The sequence below is a fragment of the Echiichthys vipera genome, assembly GCF_963691815.1.
Source record: "Echiichthys vipera genome assembly, chromosome: 4".
NCBI classification, from domain to species: Eukaryota; Metazoa; Chordata; class Actinopteri; order Perciformes; family Trachinidae; genus Echiichthys; species Echiichthys vipera.
In genome coordinates this window covers 14,568,459-14,582,577 of record NC_139829.1, presented here as the reverse complement: position 1 = coordinate 14,582,577, position 14,119 = coordinate 14,568,459, and the positions used below count along the sequence as shown (strand labels likewise).

General features: G+C 41.8%; 3 protein-coding genes across 4 annotated transcripts; all 3 read right to left on the bottom strand.

Moving 5' to 3' along the window:
* Window positions 1-15: 15 nt before the first annotated feature.
* kgd4 (alpha-ketoglutarate dehydrogenase subunit 4) lies at window positions 16-4,291 on the bottom strand. 2 transcript variants are annotated; one of them, XM_083913016.1, is made up of 7 exons: window positions 4,269-4,291; window positions 3,952-4,082; window positions 3,761-3,819; window positions 3,589-3,660; window positions 2,130-2,193; window positions 1,525-1,715; window positions 16-1,157 (listed from the first exon to the last, which is right to left on the bottom strand). In XM_083913016.1, exons 4-7 carry the CDS (start codon window positions 3,640-3,642, stop codon window positions 1,140-1,142), a joined length of 327 nt encoding a protein of 108 aa, XP_083769142.1. In that variant the 5' UTR covers window positions 3,643-3,660; window positions 3,761-3,819; window positions 3,952-4,082; window positions 4,269-4,291; the 3' UTR covers window positions 16-1,139. The 2 variants fall into 2 exon arrangements, with proteins under 2 accessions (XP_083769142.1, XP_083769141.1); XM_083913015.1 differs by lacking the exon at window positions 3,761-3,819 and having other exon boundaries at window positions 3,589-3,705.
* Window positions 4,292-6,838: 2,547 nt separating this feature from the next.
* Window positions 6,839-10,763, bottom strand: LOC310946445 (betaine--homocysteine S-methyltransferase 1-like). Its single transcript, XM_083912908.1, has 8 exons — window positions 10,706-10,763; window positions 9,294-9,426; window positions 9,065-9,177; window positions 8,715-8,906; window positions 8,482-8,629; window positions 7,847-8,029; window positions 7,435-7,663; window positions 6,839-7,321 (listed from the first exon to the last, which is right to left on the bottom strand). The coding sequence occupies exons 1-8, from the start codon at window positions 10,721-10,723 to the stop codon at window positions 7,144-7,146; spliced, it is 1,194 nt and encodes a 397-aa protein (XP_083769034.1). The 5' UTR covers window positions 10,724-10,763; the 3' UTR covers window positions 6,839-7,143.
* Window positions 10,764-11,358: 595 nt separating this feature from the next.
* Window positions 11,359-13,746, bottom strand: LOC310945673 (betaine--homocysteine S-methyltransferase 1-like; the record flags this gene model as incomplete). The annotated part of the gene is made up of 8 exons (XM_083911842.1): window positions 11,359-11,548; window positions 11,654-11,882; window positions 11,980-12,162; window positions 12,258-12,405; window positions 12,515-12,706; window positions 12,824-12,936; window positions 13,046-13,178; window positions 13,729-13,746. The coding sequence occupies 8 exons, from the start codon at window positions 13,744-13,746 to the stop codon at window positions 11,359-11,361; spliced, it is 1,206 nt and encodes a 401-aa protein (XP_083767968.1).
* Between the last annotated feature and the right edge of the window lie 373 nt (window positions 13,747-14,119).

Sequence of the window (14,119 nt, the reverse complement as noted above, 5' to 3'; positions counted from 1 at the left end):
ATAAGAGCACCACAATCAAAATACAATATTCTTTTAATCATTTCAATCCAGCAGCAGTTCACATGAACATAACACCATTCCATTCAGTACTATTGCAACTTGATATCCAGCATCTCTTCAGGCTTGTTAAGCTCAAACTAACAGATCAGTCGTGCCTTATTTCCACCTCATGGTTCAGCTCGACTCAACTCACTTTCGATACCAGGTTCATTTCGTTTCCCACTGCAGATAGTACCCCCCTCAGTGTAGAAGGGATTTGCAGCTGATCACATTCATTTTACGGGATTGCAATTTCTGGGTTGAGTGAATAAAACAATTGCGGTCACTATTGACCTTTTTCACAGCAGATGTTTTTTCTTGTAAAAGTAGGAAAAACAAAATGGTGAAAACTAATTTAGTGACCAAGTGACCCGGTAAGCCATGACAGTACCCTCACCAATAGCTCATCTAAATGGAATGCCGTCGTTTTTAACGTCCTCGATTACAAATGTAAAAAAGGTCTAGTGATGTTGGCTTGACTATTTAAAAATGGCAGGTTTGTGCAGGATATCCTTCACACACATGGCCATTCTCTCTGTCCAATCAGTGGTCTGTAGTGTTTTATCTTCACCTGTCATTATCGACTCAGCTTGGAGGGAACAGATACTATACGCACTTTTGCTAATGGCAAACCAAGTAAGATCGAGTTGAGCAGTGCTGAACCATGCAGTGAAAAGCAGAGGAACCTTCCCATAATTTTCTTCTATATGTACCAGAGTCTCATGCTTGGATTTAGATGTGGTATTTCAAGTGAAGCTAAAAATAATGACAATTAGAAATCAGAAAAATCTTGAGTTGAGATGGTATGTTAAAACCAAGGTTTAACAAAAACAAGAAACATGTCTGAAATAGCTGCAGTGGCTAAGGAAAACCTAGAAGCTTTTGGTATAGATTTGCTGTGTGTAACAGCATGAACTTAAAATATAGTTAAGATTTAACATCTAAAAAATAAACATATGTACATTTTAACAGGCTTTATGCAATACTTTATTCTACATCATGTCTTAAATGTGGCATTAGGTTCTCTTGTGCTGAGTTAAAGACACGTACTGATCTCCAACAGATAAGGACTTTGGCTGCAGTGATTGAGTCGCTTCATGTCACTCTGGTCCACCACGCTGTGAAGAAAGAAAACAGAAGACTGTCTGTGAAAAACATACCAAATGTTTGACTTATGACATGACGTGCAGTGCACACGCAATCTCTCTAAATAGGCCATCTTTATTTAGGTATGAGTTTTTGCAACTAGTTGTAAAGTGTCCACAAGATGCTGTAAATCAATTAGAATTCCTTCATGTCAGTGCAAACAAAAACTCTGCCTTTTAATACATTTTTATCACATCTTAGTTCTGAAGTTAACTCACACATCACACTATCTATTCCTACAGTTGCAATACAGACATCTCTTCAAATTTTTGGTAGCTTTAAGTCCAAAGGTTACTATGCAGGTTTATCTTAAACCAAGGACAAAGGTTATAACCAAACCTGGATGTAGTCCATTTCATCCACCGCCATCGCTCTCCTGCGGTACCTTGCAGGTATTAGCTGAATAGAGGCCAGGGTGTCTGGCGTGCCAGCAATTGGGGTCGAAGGTACACGAGGTCTTGATAACGGAGGCGGTGCTGGAGCATTGTGTGGTGAGAGGTTGACTGCTAATGTTTTCAGTGCTTCTTGGGCTATGAAAAAGACAGAAGAAAAAAATGTCTATAGATAACGAGAAACTAGAAGAAGCCCTGAGGAGAAAAAAACACAAAAGCAAATTCTCAAGAGCAAAATTGTGCAAATATTCATCTAGTATTTCACCTATTGGAGTATAAAAACAACAGTTTCTAAAGGCCTGTATTTAAATTATAGTTGTGCAGTCTACAGCTGGATACACTTGCACCCCTTAATAATTTCAAACTGCATTGCAGCTGTACTGTAAATACAGTAACTCAACCAGACATTGAGAAAGAATCATCAACTCAAACAGAAAGCGAAAATACACAATAAAATAGGCCTGGAAGTACTTTACATAGTACATTACCAGGAGTTGCTTTTAGGGTCATCGTGTCAGCTGTCTGACCCTTATTCACTTCCTTCACACTCACCGTTGGGCTTTACGATGTCTTGTCTTAAAGGGAACTTGATCAGCGGAGCGTGAGGCCGAACAGCCTGCAAACACACATTTGTTAAGTCAAACAGCTGTGTGAATTATGAAATGTGAGTCAATTATGCCAAAACCAAACAAATATTTTCCCATTTCCCTCATTAAGAATCTAATCATGCAGCTAGGTTTTTTTTTTGGGGGGGGGGGGGGGGGGGGGGGCTGGCGCTGAGATAAACCATAGACAGTGTAAGTGAAAAGATGTTAGTGGTGCTAAAAATAATTGAAAACTGACTTTTCAAAGCAATTTTTCTTTACAGAGTGAGCTTATTTTTCATGATTATTTCTCAACTTCAGTGTTGTTGACCTTTTTCAATTACATTATTAAAGCTTGGTGCACCACAGTTTAAGTGACAGATGATGCTAGCTTCTCAAATGCAAGTATTTGCTATTTATTTTTCTGTTTGAACCATTGCACAGTAACATAACGTTTACTCGGTTCACATTGCATGTCAAATATTTGTAATTTTTATCTTTTGGACTGACAAATAACCAAATTTAAAGACGGCTCACTGGTCCGGAAAATATTAAGAGCCATTATTTTAAAAAAAGATACTAAACAATTCACCAATTAACCAAAAAATAGGCTAAATAGGCAGGAACGATTTCCTGCCACATGCCATCACACTGTACAATAACAGTTAAACTTTTCAGAACACAATCGGAAGCACCTGATGATCTGTCCACTGAACCTCGGATTATTATGTTTACATTTGCACTACAATTGTTCCGCTTATGTATACAGTTTAGGTATCTTTTATATTATATTTCTACATTACTGTTTGGATGTGTCTGTGTGTAATGCTGCTGTTACACTGCAATTTCCCAGCTTGGGATCAATAAAGTATTTCTATTCTATTTAAAAATAAACTGATTAAGAAAACAATCATTAGATGCATTCCTAATACTGGGCTACTGGGGTATAAATGTAAGTAAAAGGCGTGTCAGATACAGTAAATTATTTGATCATTAAGCGAGTGAATAGAAGAAAATGACTAAAACCGAGTGACTGAATAAGTTAACTGAGTTTTTAACCTAAATTACAGCTTTTGATTTTAGCTGAACTTAATCTCTAAACAACGTTAACTAGCTAACGCTACATCCTGAGTACATTTGCATTGGCAGACTGAGCTAACGGTGCTGCCAAATCGGTGAAAATGTCAATAACTGTTATTGATTTAGTCGGTAAAAACCGTTTCTGTTGCTGTCTGAACACCCTGTCTGTGTGGTAAAACAAGGACACCAACAAGGGTACGATGGTATTTATCACCCAAAAAATGCCCAAATTAAATAAGACATCACCTGTACAAAACAACAGAAAAGTGACATGTTTACTTCATTGCGTTATTCTGACTTTAAAACACTGAAGTCTACAGTATTTAACATTTCAGGAGCAACGTTACCTGGATAACTCGGGCGGCGGGCGCTGCCATTTTGGAGCTGACTTTGCTTCCCATGATGACCTCACGGGTTCACTTCCGGTGTATATATGGAGACAAAATAAAAGCCCCGTGTAGTTGCTGAAACAGAACACAAGATGGCGCCGCTGCCATTATAAAAAGGTGAAGTCTATACCATAAAGAGTGGTCCAGAGGATGCAGTTCAGGGAAATATTGCAGGGGGAAGATGCCTCACTGTATACACATCAACAAGACATTGAGTTTTTAGACGATAGAGCAAGAATATTATAATTATTATTATTATTATTTATTTTTTACATATAACACGTATAATTAAGACCAGGCTTCTATTAGCTATACCCTTACCTCAAGCTATGTCTTCACCTCTCTGGCAAAAATGGCAAGTAGCCGACAGATATGTAGACCCAGTTTTATCCTGTGAGGTCAATCCTCAGGACATAGTGCTGTCGTATCATTCCGGGTCGTAAGTCAGCCTCCTGGCAAAAAAGGTCATACAATAAAGACAAATTAAAATACCTTAATCCTCTATAAGGCCAAACCCGTCGAGGTGAAGTGAAGCTCCAAGTGCTCTTATTTCTCATAAAGCAATTAAAAGCGTCAAATATTACATATGCATGTCAATATAAGCGTATACTGTGCTAGGGCAAAGGCAAATATCATACCCTATCTTTAATTTCACTTCGCCTTGGATAAAAAAACAAAACAAAACCGGATAACCAGGTCAAGTGGTTAAAGTTTATCCAATCAACGACGAGGAAAGCGGCAGAGATCTTCTAAGGAGAAGATGAGTCACCTGCAGAAAACTCACAGTCATGCACAGGAAAGCCTGCACGCTGCTGCAAATACATAGTAATTACATATAAATGAATAGAGATATAGATCAAATCATCCCAATTTATTATTTTAGCATAAATAAAAGATAAAGTATCTTATTAAATAATGCCTTTCCAAAATGCTCATAGTTTTTTTTTTTAATATCCAGAATGGTCAAAATCAAAACAGAGCACAGAGTCTGGATATCCTGACTTTTTGTCGCTTATTAAGGGTCAAACCGCTACACTTTCCATAATGTAACTTGAAATAATCTTCCATTAATCATTAGGCACTTCCGGACACGTAAACGTGAATGTCTTCTTAACTCCACGCCCCTGTATGCGACACATAAATGCCCAAAATGTCTGTTTTCCACTGTTTTCACAGGCTGAATAATGTTCTTCATAAAGAGTCCAATCAGCGCCCCTTTAATACAAATCATACTTCATTTGTCTGTAGAGACAGTCTTGTAGAATTTGCTCATTGATGCTAAAATTAAGATGGGCTAACCTTTTTTTAAATTAACACAGTCACAGTTTTTTACCACTGCTGCTAGGTGGTGGATCATCTTTCCTATATAAGGATCTTTGACAGTGTGGGCCACGATATCATAACACCTCCATCTACTGGATCCATCATTCATTGCATGATTCTCTAAAGCCTTGTAATGTCCCTCTTTACTCATGTGTAACTCCACATTCATTAACAATAAAGCCCGTTTCCAACCCTTACCAACCCCACACAGATGTTTTCAGTTATTCTGGCTGATTAGACCTCTGCTTGGGTTGAAGGTGGACGGGGTTTTGATGAGAATTTGATGGGAATTTATGGGGTCTGCCACTAACGTCGTACTCACACTGTCCTTCTGGCCGGGGCCAAAACCAGTTTTTCAGCTAAAGCCTAGTACCTTTAAGCAGTGTGAGTACTTTAGAATGATAAAGGTCATGGACGTGCAGTCAGGGGGGGCATCCCCTGTCATCATGAGAGGAAAAAGAAACAAAATAATAAAATAACACAAGTATTATTATTTGTCCTCTGGACGATGATTTTGGTGTGGTTCTTAATGTATTTTGACCGTTTTTATATAAAAATGGCACAAAATTCTGTATTTCCTGCTTAAATAAACGGAGTCTTCGAAGACGAGAGGTGAGGCACGGACAGCCGAGCCTCCCTCCAGATTGCGCAATCACTCACAAACTGGATTGAGCGCGTGCGGATGGCGCGTGCTTGTTCCCATTTCTGTTTATGTTTCTAATATGATGGTTGAGGACACTTTTATGAAATAAAAGCATACGCCTTCTTTTCCATGGTGTTCAGTAATGTATTTTACGTATGTGTGTAATATTTGCATCTTATTGATGTAACATAAATCCTCTGCGGCAATAGTGAGCAGCCTGATAGCCTGCATCCAGCCAGGTCACGGTGAACTCTAACCTGTGTGCAAAAAGTAAAGACAAGAAGTGTGCTGTGCGACGCTGTAGAGCTTAGCGACAAGCTGTCATTTCTCGTCCTGAAAATGGAGGATTTGATTTCTAAACTAAGACATTTTTCAAAGCTGGACTTTCAGTCAAAGCAAGAAGTCATTTACAAGTAAAGGTAAGATATACTGCAATATACAGTGGCGCTGGTGTTTTTAAATGGTTTTCAGCATCCTGTTCGCTCCTATTCTCTCATCCTATCCTATTGGCATCCTACTGTATGTTTGTAAATCTGACTTGTGAGTCAGTGCCTCCCCAACCCTCACTGCATGTCACTGATAAAGGTGTACTTTATCCCGCCTTAACGGGTGAAACAAAGCTAACAGGAGACTCGGGAAGATGTCAATCAATCACTGTAGACACACCCACACAGTCCTGAGAAGAGGTCTAATCAACCAGGTTAACTGAAAACACCTGTGTGGGTGTTCAGGGGCTTTAATGCATGTTGATTATATGACATTATGTTGTGCACACAGCAGAGTGTTGATATGTGTATGATGTCAAATGTTGCCTCACATATATTGGAGTCATTTAATCATTCAATTAGTATTATCATTGCATTGAAGCTTTTCTCTATTTTGACATGTTTAAGTCTATATTGCATTTGTCCCTGCATAATAGATCAAGACAGATGGCCGTCCTCCATAGAGCTGGGTCTGTCTGACGTTCCTGCCTGTAATAGGGAAGGTTTTCGTTGCCACCGTACTCTATGAGGGAATTGTTGGGTCTATGTTTATCATAAATAAGTCATAGAGTGTGGTCTATACCTACTCTGTAAAGTGTCCTGAGATAACTTTTGTTTTGATTTGGCGCTGTAAATAAAATTGAATTGAATAGCTCTTTCCAATGATACATTTATTTGTGTGCATATTGTCATGAACACCATCACATCACCCGCTCGTCCACAGCAAGAAACTACATCTCAACAGTCAAGTGGCCAATTCACATTTATTAGATCTTATTTTATTAAACAAACTGGTCCAGAGTCATGGAAAACAAAAAAGGTCCCGCTCTTAACACCGGTCAACTCTTAACTTGAGAGAACACTGTGGCTACACATATACTACAGTTTCACAATCAACAGAGTGTACAGAACAGTGACAGCCTCAAGTGAAGACTCGGCCCCTGGCATTTTGCTTGTTAGGTGCAGCACTGGTGCAGTTCACCACTTTGCAGTGCCAGCAGCTGCACGGCATGGCTGTTTGACTCAGGTCTGCTGCCAGCTGTCTGAAGGAGACAGATTGACTTAGTGGCTCGTTGACCTGTCGAACAGCTGTTTGAGTTGGTCCTTAGAGGTGGCCTCTGTCTGCTGCATGAGATCAGCGTGGCCCTTGGTAATACCCCAGCCATCGGGAGTAGACATGGAGGCACACTCGGGGCGACCAGAGGCTGGCTTCAGGTTCTCCCAGTAGTCACGACGGGCTCTAGAAAAGACAAAGGTATTCATACAAGATAGAACCGGTGCTGAAAAGCCAATATTTCACATTTAACTAAGTTTAGGTGCATATTCGGTGACGGATTAAAAGCTGCCTCTGACCTTGCTCTGACCCACGGCTTGGTGTGCATCTCCAGACCAGCACCCCAGTTGCCGTGTTTCTCTGACGCAGCTGGGAGGAAGCCTCTCTCGGGGGCCAGCTCCTCTGTAACAGCCCGGATATGATAAGGCTCAAATCCACAGCAGCCACCAATGAAGCGAATGCCAGCATTGTAGGACTCTCTGGCGTACTTGTGCATGTCCCAGCGGGTAAGGATCCTGGGCTCCAGACCTGACAGAAGATTTATACAAATTTGATTGCATTGTGGTTGCTTTTTGGTAAAATTGTGTATTTCTTTTTTGAATGGTTGGCCTTATGCACCAGCAGAGGGGTGTATGTGTATGCACACTTGTTTTTAAACATCATTACAATAATCAAACAGTTAAATTTAAATGCAGCACAGTATGTTATTACCGAAGGGGAATTCTGGCAGATCGATAAATCCCTGACAGCTGCAGTCGGGGGTGTGGTATGCCAGGGGCTGCACCATGTAGTGAGCCTTGAGCCCGGCCTTCTCCACTCCCTCCTTCATCATCTTGACAGCTTTCACGCAGGTCATGGGGTCAAAGTGGCAGTTGATTCCCACAATCTGGGCACCTATAGAAGAACATGCGTTGGCTTGAGCTGGCTGGTACAGATAAGCAATGAAGTTGAAGAGAGAGTGCCAACTGTGGTTTGCAGCTGTGGTTGCAAGGCTTGGGTTGAAATACGTAAATATGTATGTATTTATATCTTGAATTTGACTTTTATAGGTCAACGTTTTGGCATTGATTACTTGACAAAGCAACTACAGCTTTGGCGTGTCAGCAAGTCCCAGTTATTCATTCATAATATATATTGTAAGACTACGAGAGACGTGTCTTATCTTATGTCTACCAGTTCGAAATCTTGCCCTTGCACTGCACCGCCTACTCACACAACAGAGAAGTCATTTAAGGACAAGAGGAGTTCTTTAAGTTTGAAGTTAGGCCTCACATTTCATGCTTCTCTTACATTTACTGTCAGTATCCAATAACAAGTTATGCTCATGTTATGTCACATGTACCCACCGGCTTTGACCAGCCTGACAGCGCAATCTCCAGGTGAGACACCGTGCATGTCTCCGTCTGGTCCGATGCACATACAAGCAGCAACAGGCTTCCCTGTCTCCTTCAGCGCCTCCACAGCCCACACGGCCTCCTCAACATGCTCAAAGTACTGCAGGGAAAAGACATCAGCACTTTCATTTTTAAGAACACAAAAATGCTAATGGTTAAGGATTGATTTTGATTTTTATCTCTACCTCAGCAATCAGGAAGTCCACGTTTTTCTTGACGAATACATCCAGTTGTTTCTTAAAGATGGCCTTCACGTCTGTCTCACTCTTGCAGCTCAGGTAAGATGGAGTCTGACACACTCCTCCGGCAACCAGAGCATCGCCCTCATTGGCAACCTCACGGGCCAAATCGCAGGCCGCCTCGTTGATCTGAGCTCCCTGCAGAACAAAGACAAATAAGGGTGAAACAAAGGTGAGAATTAAAAAAATATATTAATAAAAGAAATGAAAATGAGCATTGCGTCTACATTTTTTACTTTGTGATAAACATTGTGGTGTGGTGTGGATTTGAAAGTATGAAGTCTCATTTAACCTACAGTGAAGGTGAGCTTGTTGCCCCTGTTCTCCAGTTTGTCATCACTGGCGTAGAAGGTGAAGGTCTGCATAACATTGGACCCGGCCCTCAGGAACTCCCTGTGCAGCTGTCGCACTGAAATCATCACACAAACCGATTTTCATGATAAGACACTAGCAATCCATTTTTATCTATACAGCAATTTTAAGTTGTAATAGCTTATTAAAGATGGTCATATAGATTGCTCTCACCTGCTTCGGGGTGCTCTGCGGCGGCTTCAGGGGTCCAGGGACCAGCCTTAACGTAGCCTCTCTTCTCCAGGGCAAACACGAAGCCTCCATCACCGATCACAACCTCCCCAGCGTCAAGACGCTCCAAAATTCCCTACCATGATGGATCAATGGAAGATTATAATAATGTGGATTAAATGTGACTATTAGTCACGCTGGGGATGAGCCACTGAGGCCAACGGGACTGCAGGTTTACGTACATCCTAAGTGACTTTACAACAGCAGACACCAGCTTACCATTTTCTGGTATTGGCCCTGTACAACATTATGGCCCAGATGTGGCCAGACTGACTCTGTTCTTAATCTTATTAAATGCCAGTTATGCTAGAAGAATATAGACACTATAAATAAATAGGATATTTTTTCTATGGATAGTACCTCATGGTGGTTTCCCAAATACAGTGCTACATCCCCCCTTATCCCAAAGACCCTGAGTCATCAAGACAGCAGCACATGTCTGAGAACAGCTGCACTGCTCCTCATGACTGATAGACCTGAACCTTTTGATTCAAACGTGCTTGGCTTTCAAAGTAAAAATCTAACTTTGTGTGACCATTTATGTTACCTCCATCTAAAAAAAGACTCTATTTATTTTCTGTTTATTCATGACACTTTAGACTGTGTCTGCAAAACACATTTGCATCCAGATTCAGTCATTAAGGGTAAACTGTTGGCTAAATCAGTTTGAATTCACTGCCCTTGCACTAGCTATGTGTGATTGTTTATTTATACACCCACATATTTGAACCTAAAAAAAGGCTAAATGTGCTCTCATGTCATGAAGTCTTAGAAGTGAGGAAAGTAGTTCCTCTATGGTTATTTCAAGAATCAAAAAATGCAAAGTCACTCTTAATGAGAGATTAATAATCACCATCTATGTTACAGTGAGCTAAAAGGAAAAACAGGTCAGAGGGGTCCAGAGGAGTTTTCATCAAGATGTTTTTCAAGTTACTTTAACTTCATTTAAAGGCTTTACTGAACGTATGTCTCCATGAACTGTTCAAAGCTTCAGTTCTCATGGATATGTGACCTGATATGCCAGTTGTGAAGAAGATGCATTAGAAAGACTATATAGGTGACTGCCCAGAATACACACACCACACAAAAACACGACCATAAATATGCAGTATGTCCCCCAGCCAGCCACCCTCGACCATTCACCTCCAGTGCATTGGGATGGTTCTACGACATAATTATCTCAAAACCTGAAGAAAAAAAAGCCAAGCATATCTTCATTTTGGAGCTCTATACAACTAGACATCACACATATTATAATTATTCAGTCCACAAAACCATTTTAACTCCCTGCATGGATATTCTGCAGGACAGTCCTAAAAGCATACCCCACCTTTTGGACAAAAGTTCACACATACCTTCTTTCCTGGTGCCATAATCCTGCAGCTGTGTGGACCCCTGACTGCTCAGACTTTGAATGGCTGAAGCAACATTAGAGTGGAGAAGAAGGCCACTATAAATCTCTCTGAAGCAGGGGAGGGGTCTAGGTAAGACTTACTCTGATTGGCAGCTGGCAAGTTACACAACTCCTATGTTTACTTGCTCCCCTCCCCTCTTTAACTGAATGAGAGTATTGTGAGTGTCCCGCTAAATTATGGTTGTTGGTGTGTTTTTGTCCGTCCCCATGTTAGTTTGTGGGTTTCCATTTTTTTGGACCCTGAATAGACAAATCCAATCCATTCCACAAAGTCCATCTTCAAAGTGGGCAACCACTTTTAACAAACCATTAAGGGTTGAGTCACTTCTAAATCAGTCCATATGTGACATATCTATAGTTAAAGACAAGGTTTTATAGTTTTCTTTGAATGGTTTGTGTTTGTTGCAGCAGTCCAATAGCACTCATTGCACAATGACCACACGTAGCAGTAAAAATTAAGTGACAAACTCAGGTTTATTGTTTGGGGTTTACATTATAATACTCCACAACTGGAGCATCGCTGTTACAAGTGCTTATTATCTTCAAACTGAACCCGGAAAGACTTCACTCTTTCCCCCTTTCGCTCTGTCTCGTTCATGCAGAGGACTTGGCCTTCTTCTGCATCTCCAGCACGTGCTTCATTTCCTGGCTAGTGGTGGCCTCCTTGTGCTGCAGCAGGTCAGCGTGGCCCTTGGTCACACCCCAGCCCTCTGGTGTGGACATGGATGGACATGTGGGACGACCAGACGCAGGATTAAGATTCTCCCAGTAGTCACGACGGGCCCTGGAGGTGGTAAAAATGAATGTTACGCAGAATAAGAAAAATGGAACCAATTTGTTTACTAAAATTGTGTGTATTTAAGTATCTTAAATATCTTGGATGGTTTACCTTGCTCTGACCCAAGGTTTGGTGTGCATCTCCAGACCAGCACCCCACATCCCATGTTTCTCAGAGCCAGGGGCGACTATCCCTCTCTCAGGGGCCAGCTCCTCTGCTATAGCCCTGATGTGATAAGGTTCAAATCCACAGCAGCCACCAATGAAGCGGATGCCAGCCTTGTAGGACTCTCTGGCGTACTTGTGCATGTCCCAACGTGTCAGGATCCTGGGCTCCAGACCTGAGGAAGGAGAAAGTAAAGCAATTGTTAAACACCGACAAACTACACGACTGTCATGTGGTGTTGTTTTTTATTGTGTCCTAGCAAAATATATTACCAAAGGGGAATTCTGGCAGATCGATGAATCCCTGACAATTGCAGTCGGGGGTGTGGAACGCCAGGGGCTGGATCATGTAGTGAGCCTTCAGCCTGGCTTTCTCCACTCCCTCCTTCATCATCTTAACCGCCTTCACGCAGGTCATGGGGTCAAAGTGGCAGTTGATTCCCACAATCTGGGCACCTGGAGAACAGAGGGAAATGGTTACTTGCCACATCAGATAACACAGCTGGCTTTCAAGTAACGAAACAAAAGGATAAAACGTGATAAACGCGTACCGGCCTTCACCAGCCTGACAGCACACTCTCCAGGTGAAACACCGTGCATGTCTCCCTCCGGTCCAATGCACAGAGAAGCAGCCACAGGCTTCCCGCTGGTCTTTAGCACCTCAACAGCCCACACGGCCTCCTCAACATGCTCAAAGTACTGAAATGAACAGAAACAGCACAGTCACCACTAAGCACTTACTTGCTCCACTAAGCCTATTTTAGATTGAAGTAGGTTTGATTTGACTCGAATTAAGACGTGAATCCACCTCAGCAATGAGGAAATCCACATTCTTCTTCATGAACACTTCCAGCTGTTTCTTGAAGATGGTCTTCACATCTGTCTCACTCTTACAGCTCAGGTAGGATGGAGTCTGAGACACTCCACCAGCTACCATCGCATCTCCTTCACTAGCTACTTCCCTCGCCAGGTCACAGGCTGCCTCGTTGATTTTTGCCCCCTGAGGGAATGAGGCAGAAATTCATGTTTATTGATAAACCAGTGTGGGGTAAAGTGGAATTTGGGAGATCTGGACAAGCTCATGCTGGCTGACAGGGTGCCATAGTTGGGTACTCACTGAGAGTTTCAAGTTCTGACCCCTGTTCTCCAGTTTGTCATCACTGGCATAGAACGTGAAGGTCTGCATGACATTAGATCCTGCCCTCAGGAACTCCCTGTGCAGCTGCCGCACTGATGGAAACATACACATTTGTCATTTTAAAGGTTTGTTCTTAAAGGTTTATGCACCTTCCCTCCATGTGGATTTGGACGCAATATGTGTATGGGCCGTCTGTCTTACCGGCCTCGGGGTGTGTGACAGTAGCCTCGGGAGTCCATGGCCCGGCCTTCACGTAGCCTCTCTTCTCCAGAGCAAACACGAAGCCCCCATCACCGATCACCACCTCCCCAGCATTCAGACGCTCAAGTATACCCTGGAGGAGCAGAGGGATCCAAGCACTCACATCACTTGAGCTCTACACTGAATGGTTAATGAGCTTATAGGTATTTTGTACTTAATATCTCTAGAAATACAACCCGGAAGAAGAATGATGTTGGTCAGACATAATGCATGTGATTTAAAGACAATATACTATACAATACAAGCACAGATGTGAGGTCATGCAGGTTCAGTTTTGCATTATCTGTTACAGCTGATAAGTAAAAATGTCTTCATATACAATGACAATGTTATATCGCTGTATGTGTTTATATGAGAGAAGCTGCGGTTTGGGTACAAAGGTGCAAAGATAAAAACTGTTTTTAGCCTGAGACTCTCCAGCGCTGACCGCTTTAATCTGGCTATTACACAAACCACATGCATGCGCACCCATAAAACCTGTACTAACATTTTCCTCACAACAGCAGTCCATTGACCAATAGGACACCTCTGACCTATATAATTACATCGCATGATGTTAAAGATATATTTGCATGCTGCATCAACATCTCTGTTCTCTTCAGAATAATAATAAGAGGTTTTACCTTCTTGCCGGGTGCCATCTCTACTTCCCAGTTTCAGTTGGAGCACAAAGCACTTTGCAACAGCGAACCCCTTCTTTTGACCTGAAGAGTGAAGAGAATTGCACCTCGCCAGATTTATACTGCTGTGTGATATGGGAGGATATCATTTTGGTGCCAAATTCATGTCTAATTGCAACACGTCTGTTTGGACATTGTGCAACATAGTCTGGCTCACAGGTCAATGAAGATGGCATGGGCAGCAGTGGGTTCAGGTAAGACAGGGACATCTGTTATGAAAAAAGAGATCTGCCTGTTTAATGGTTATATTAATATCCCTAGTTTAAACATTAACATACTCACAAACCATTTGTGCTTTGCTGGCATATTGCTGGCCACAGTGGAGTGTAACACA

Coding starts and splice junctions, on each gene's coding strand:
- kgd4 (XM_083913016.1), bottom strand. CDS start 3,642: ATGGGAAGCAAAGTCAGCTCCAAAATGGCAGCGCCCGCCGCCCGAGTT. Junction 2,194..3,588: donor CCGCCGCCCGAGTTATCCAG/GTAACGTTGCTC, acceptor GTGTGTTTGCAG/GCTGTTCGGCCTCACGCTCC. Junction 1,716..2,129: donor AGACATCGTAAAGCCCAACG/GTGAGTGTGAAG, acceptor TCTTTTTCATAG/CCCAAGAAGCACTGAAAACA.
- LOC310946445 (XM_083912908.1), bottom strand. Junction 9,178..9,293: donor CGCAGAGCACCCCGAAGCAG/GTGAGAGCAATC, acceptor TGATGATTTCAG/TGCGACAGCTGCACAGGGAG. Junction 8,630..8,714: donor TGGACTTCCTGATTGCTGAG/GTAGAGATAAAA, acceptor TTTTCCCTGCAG/TACTTTGAGCATGTTGAGGA.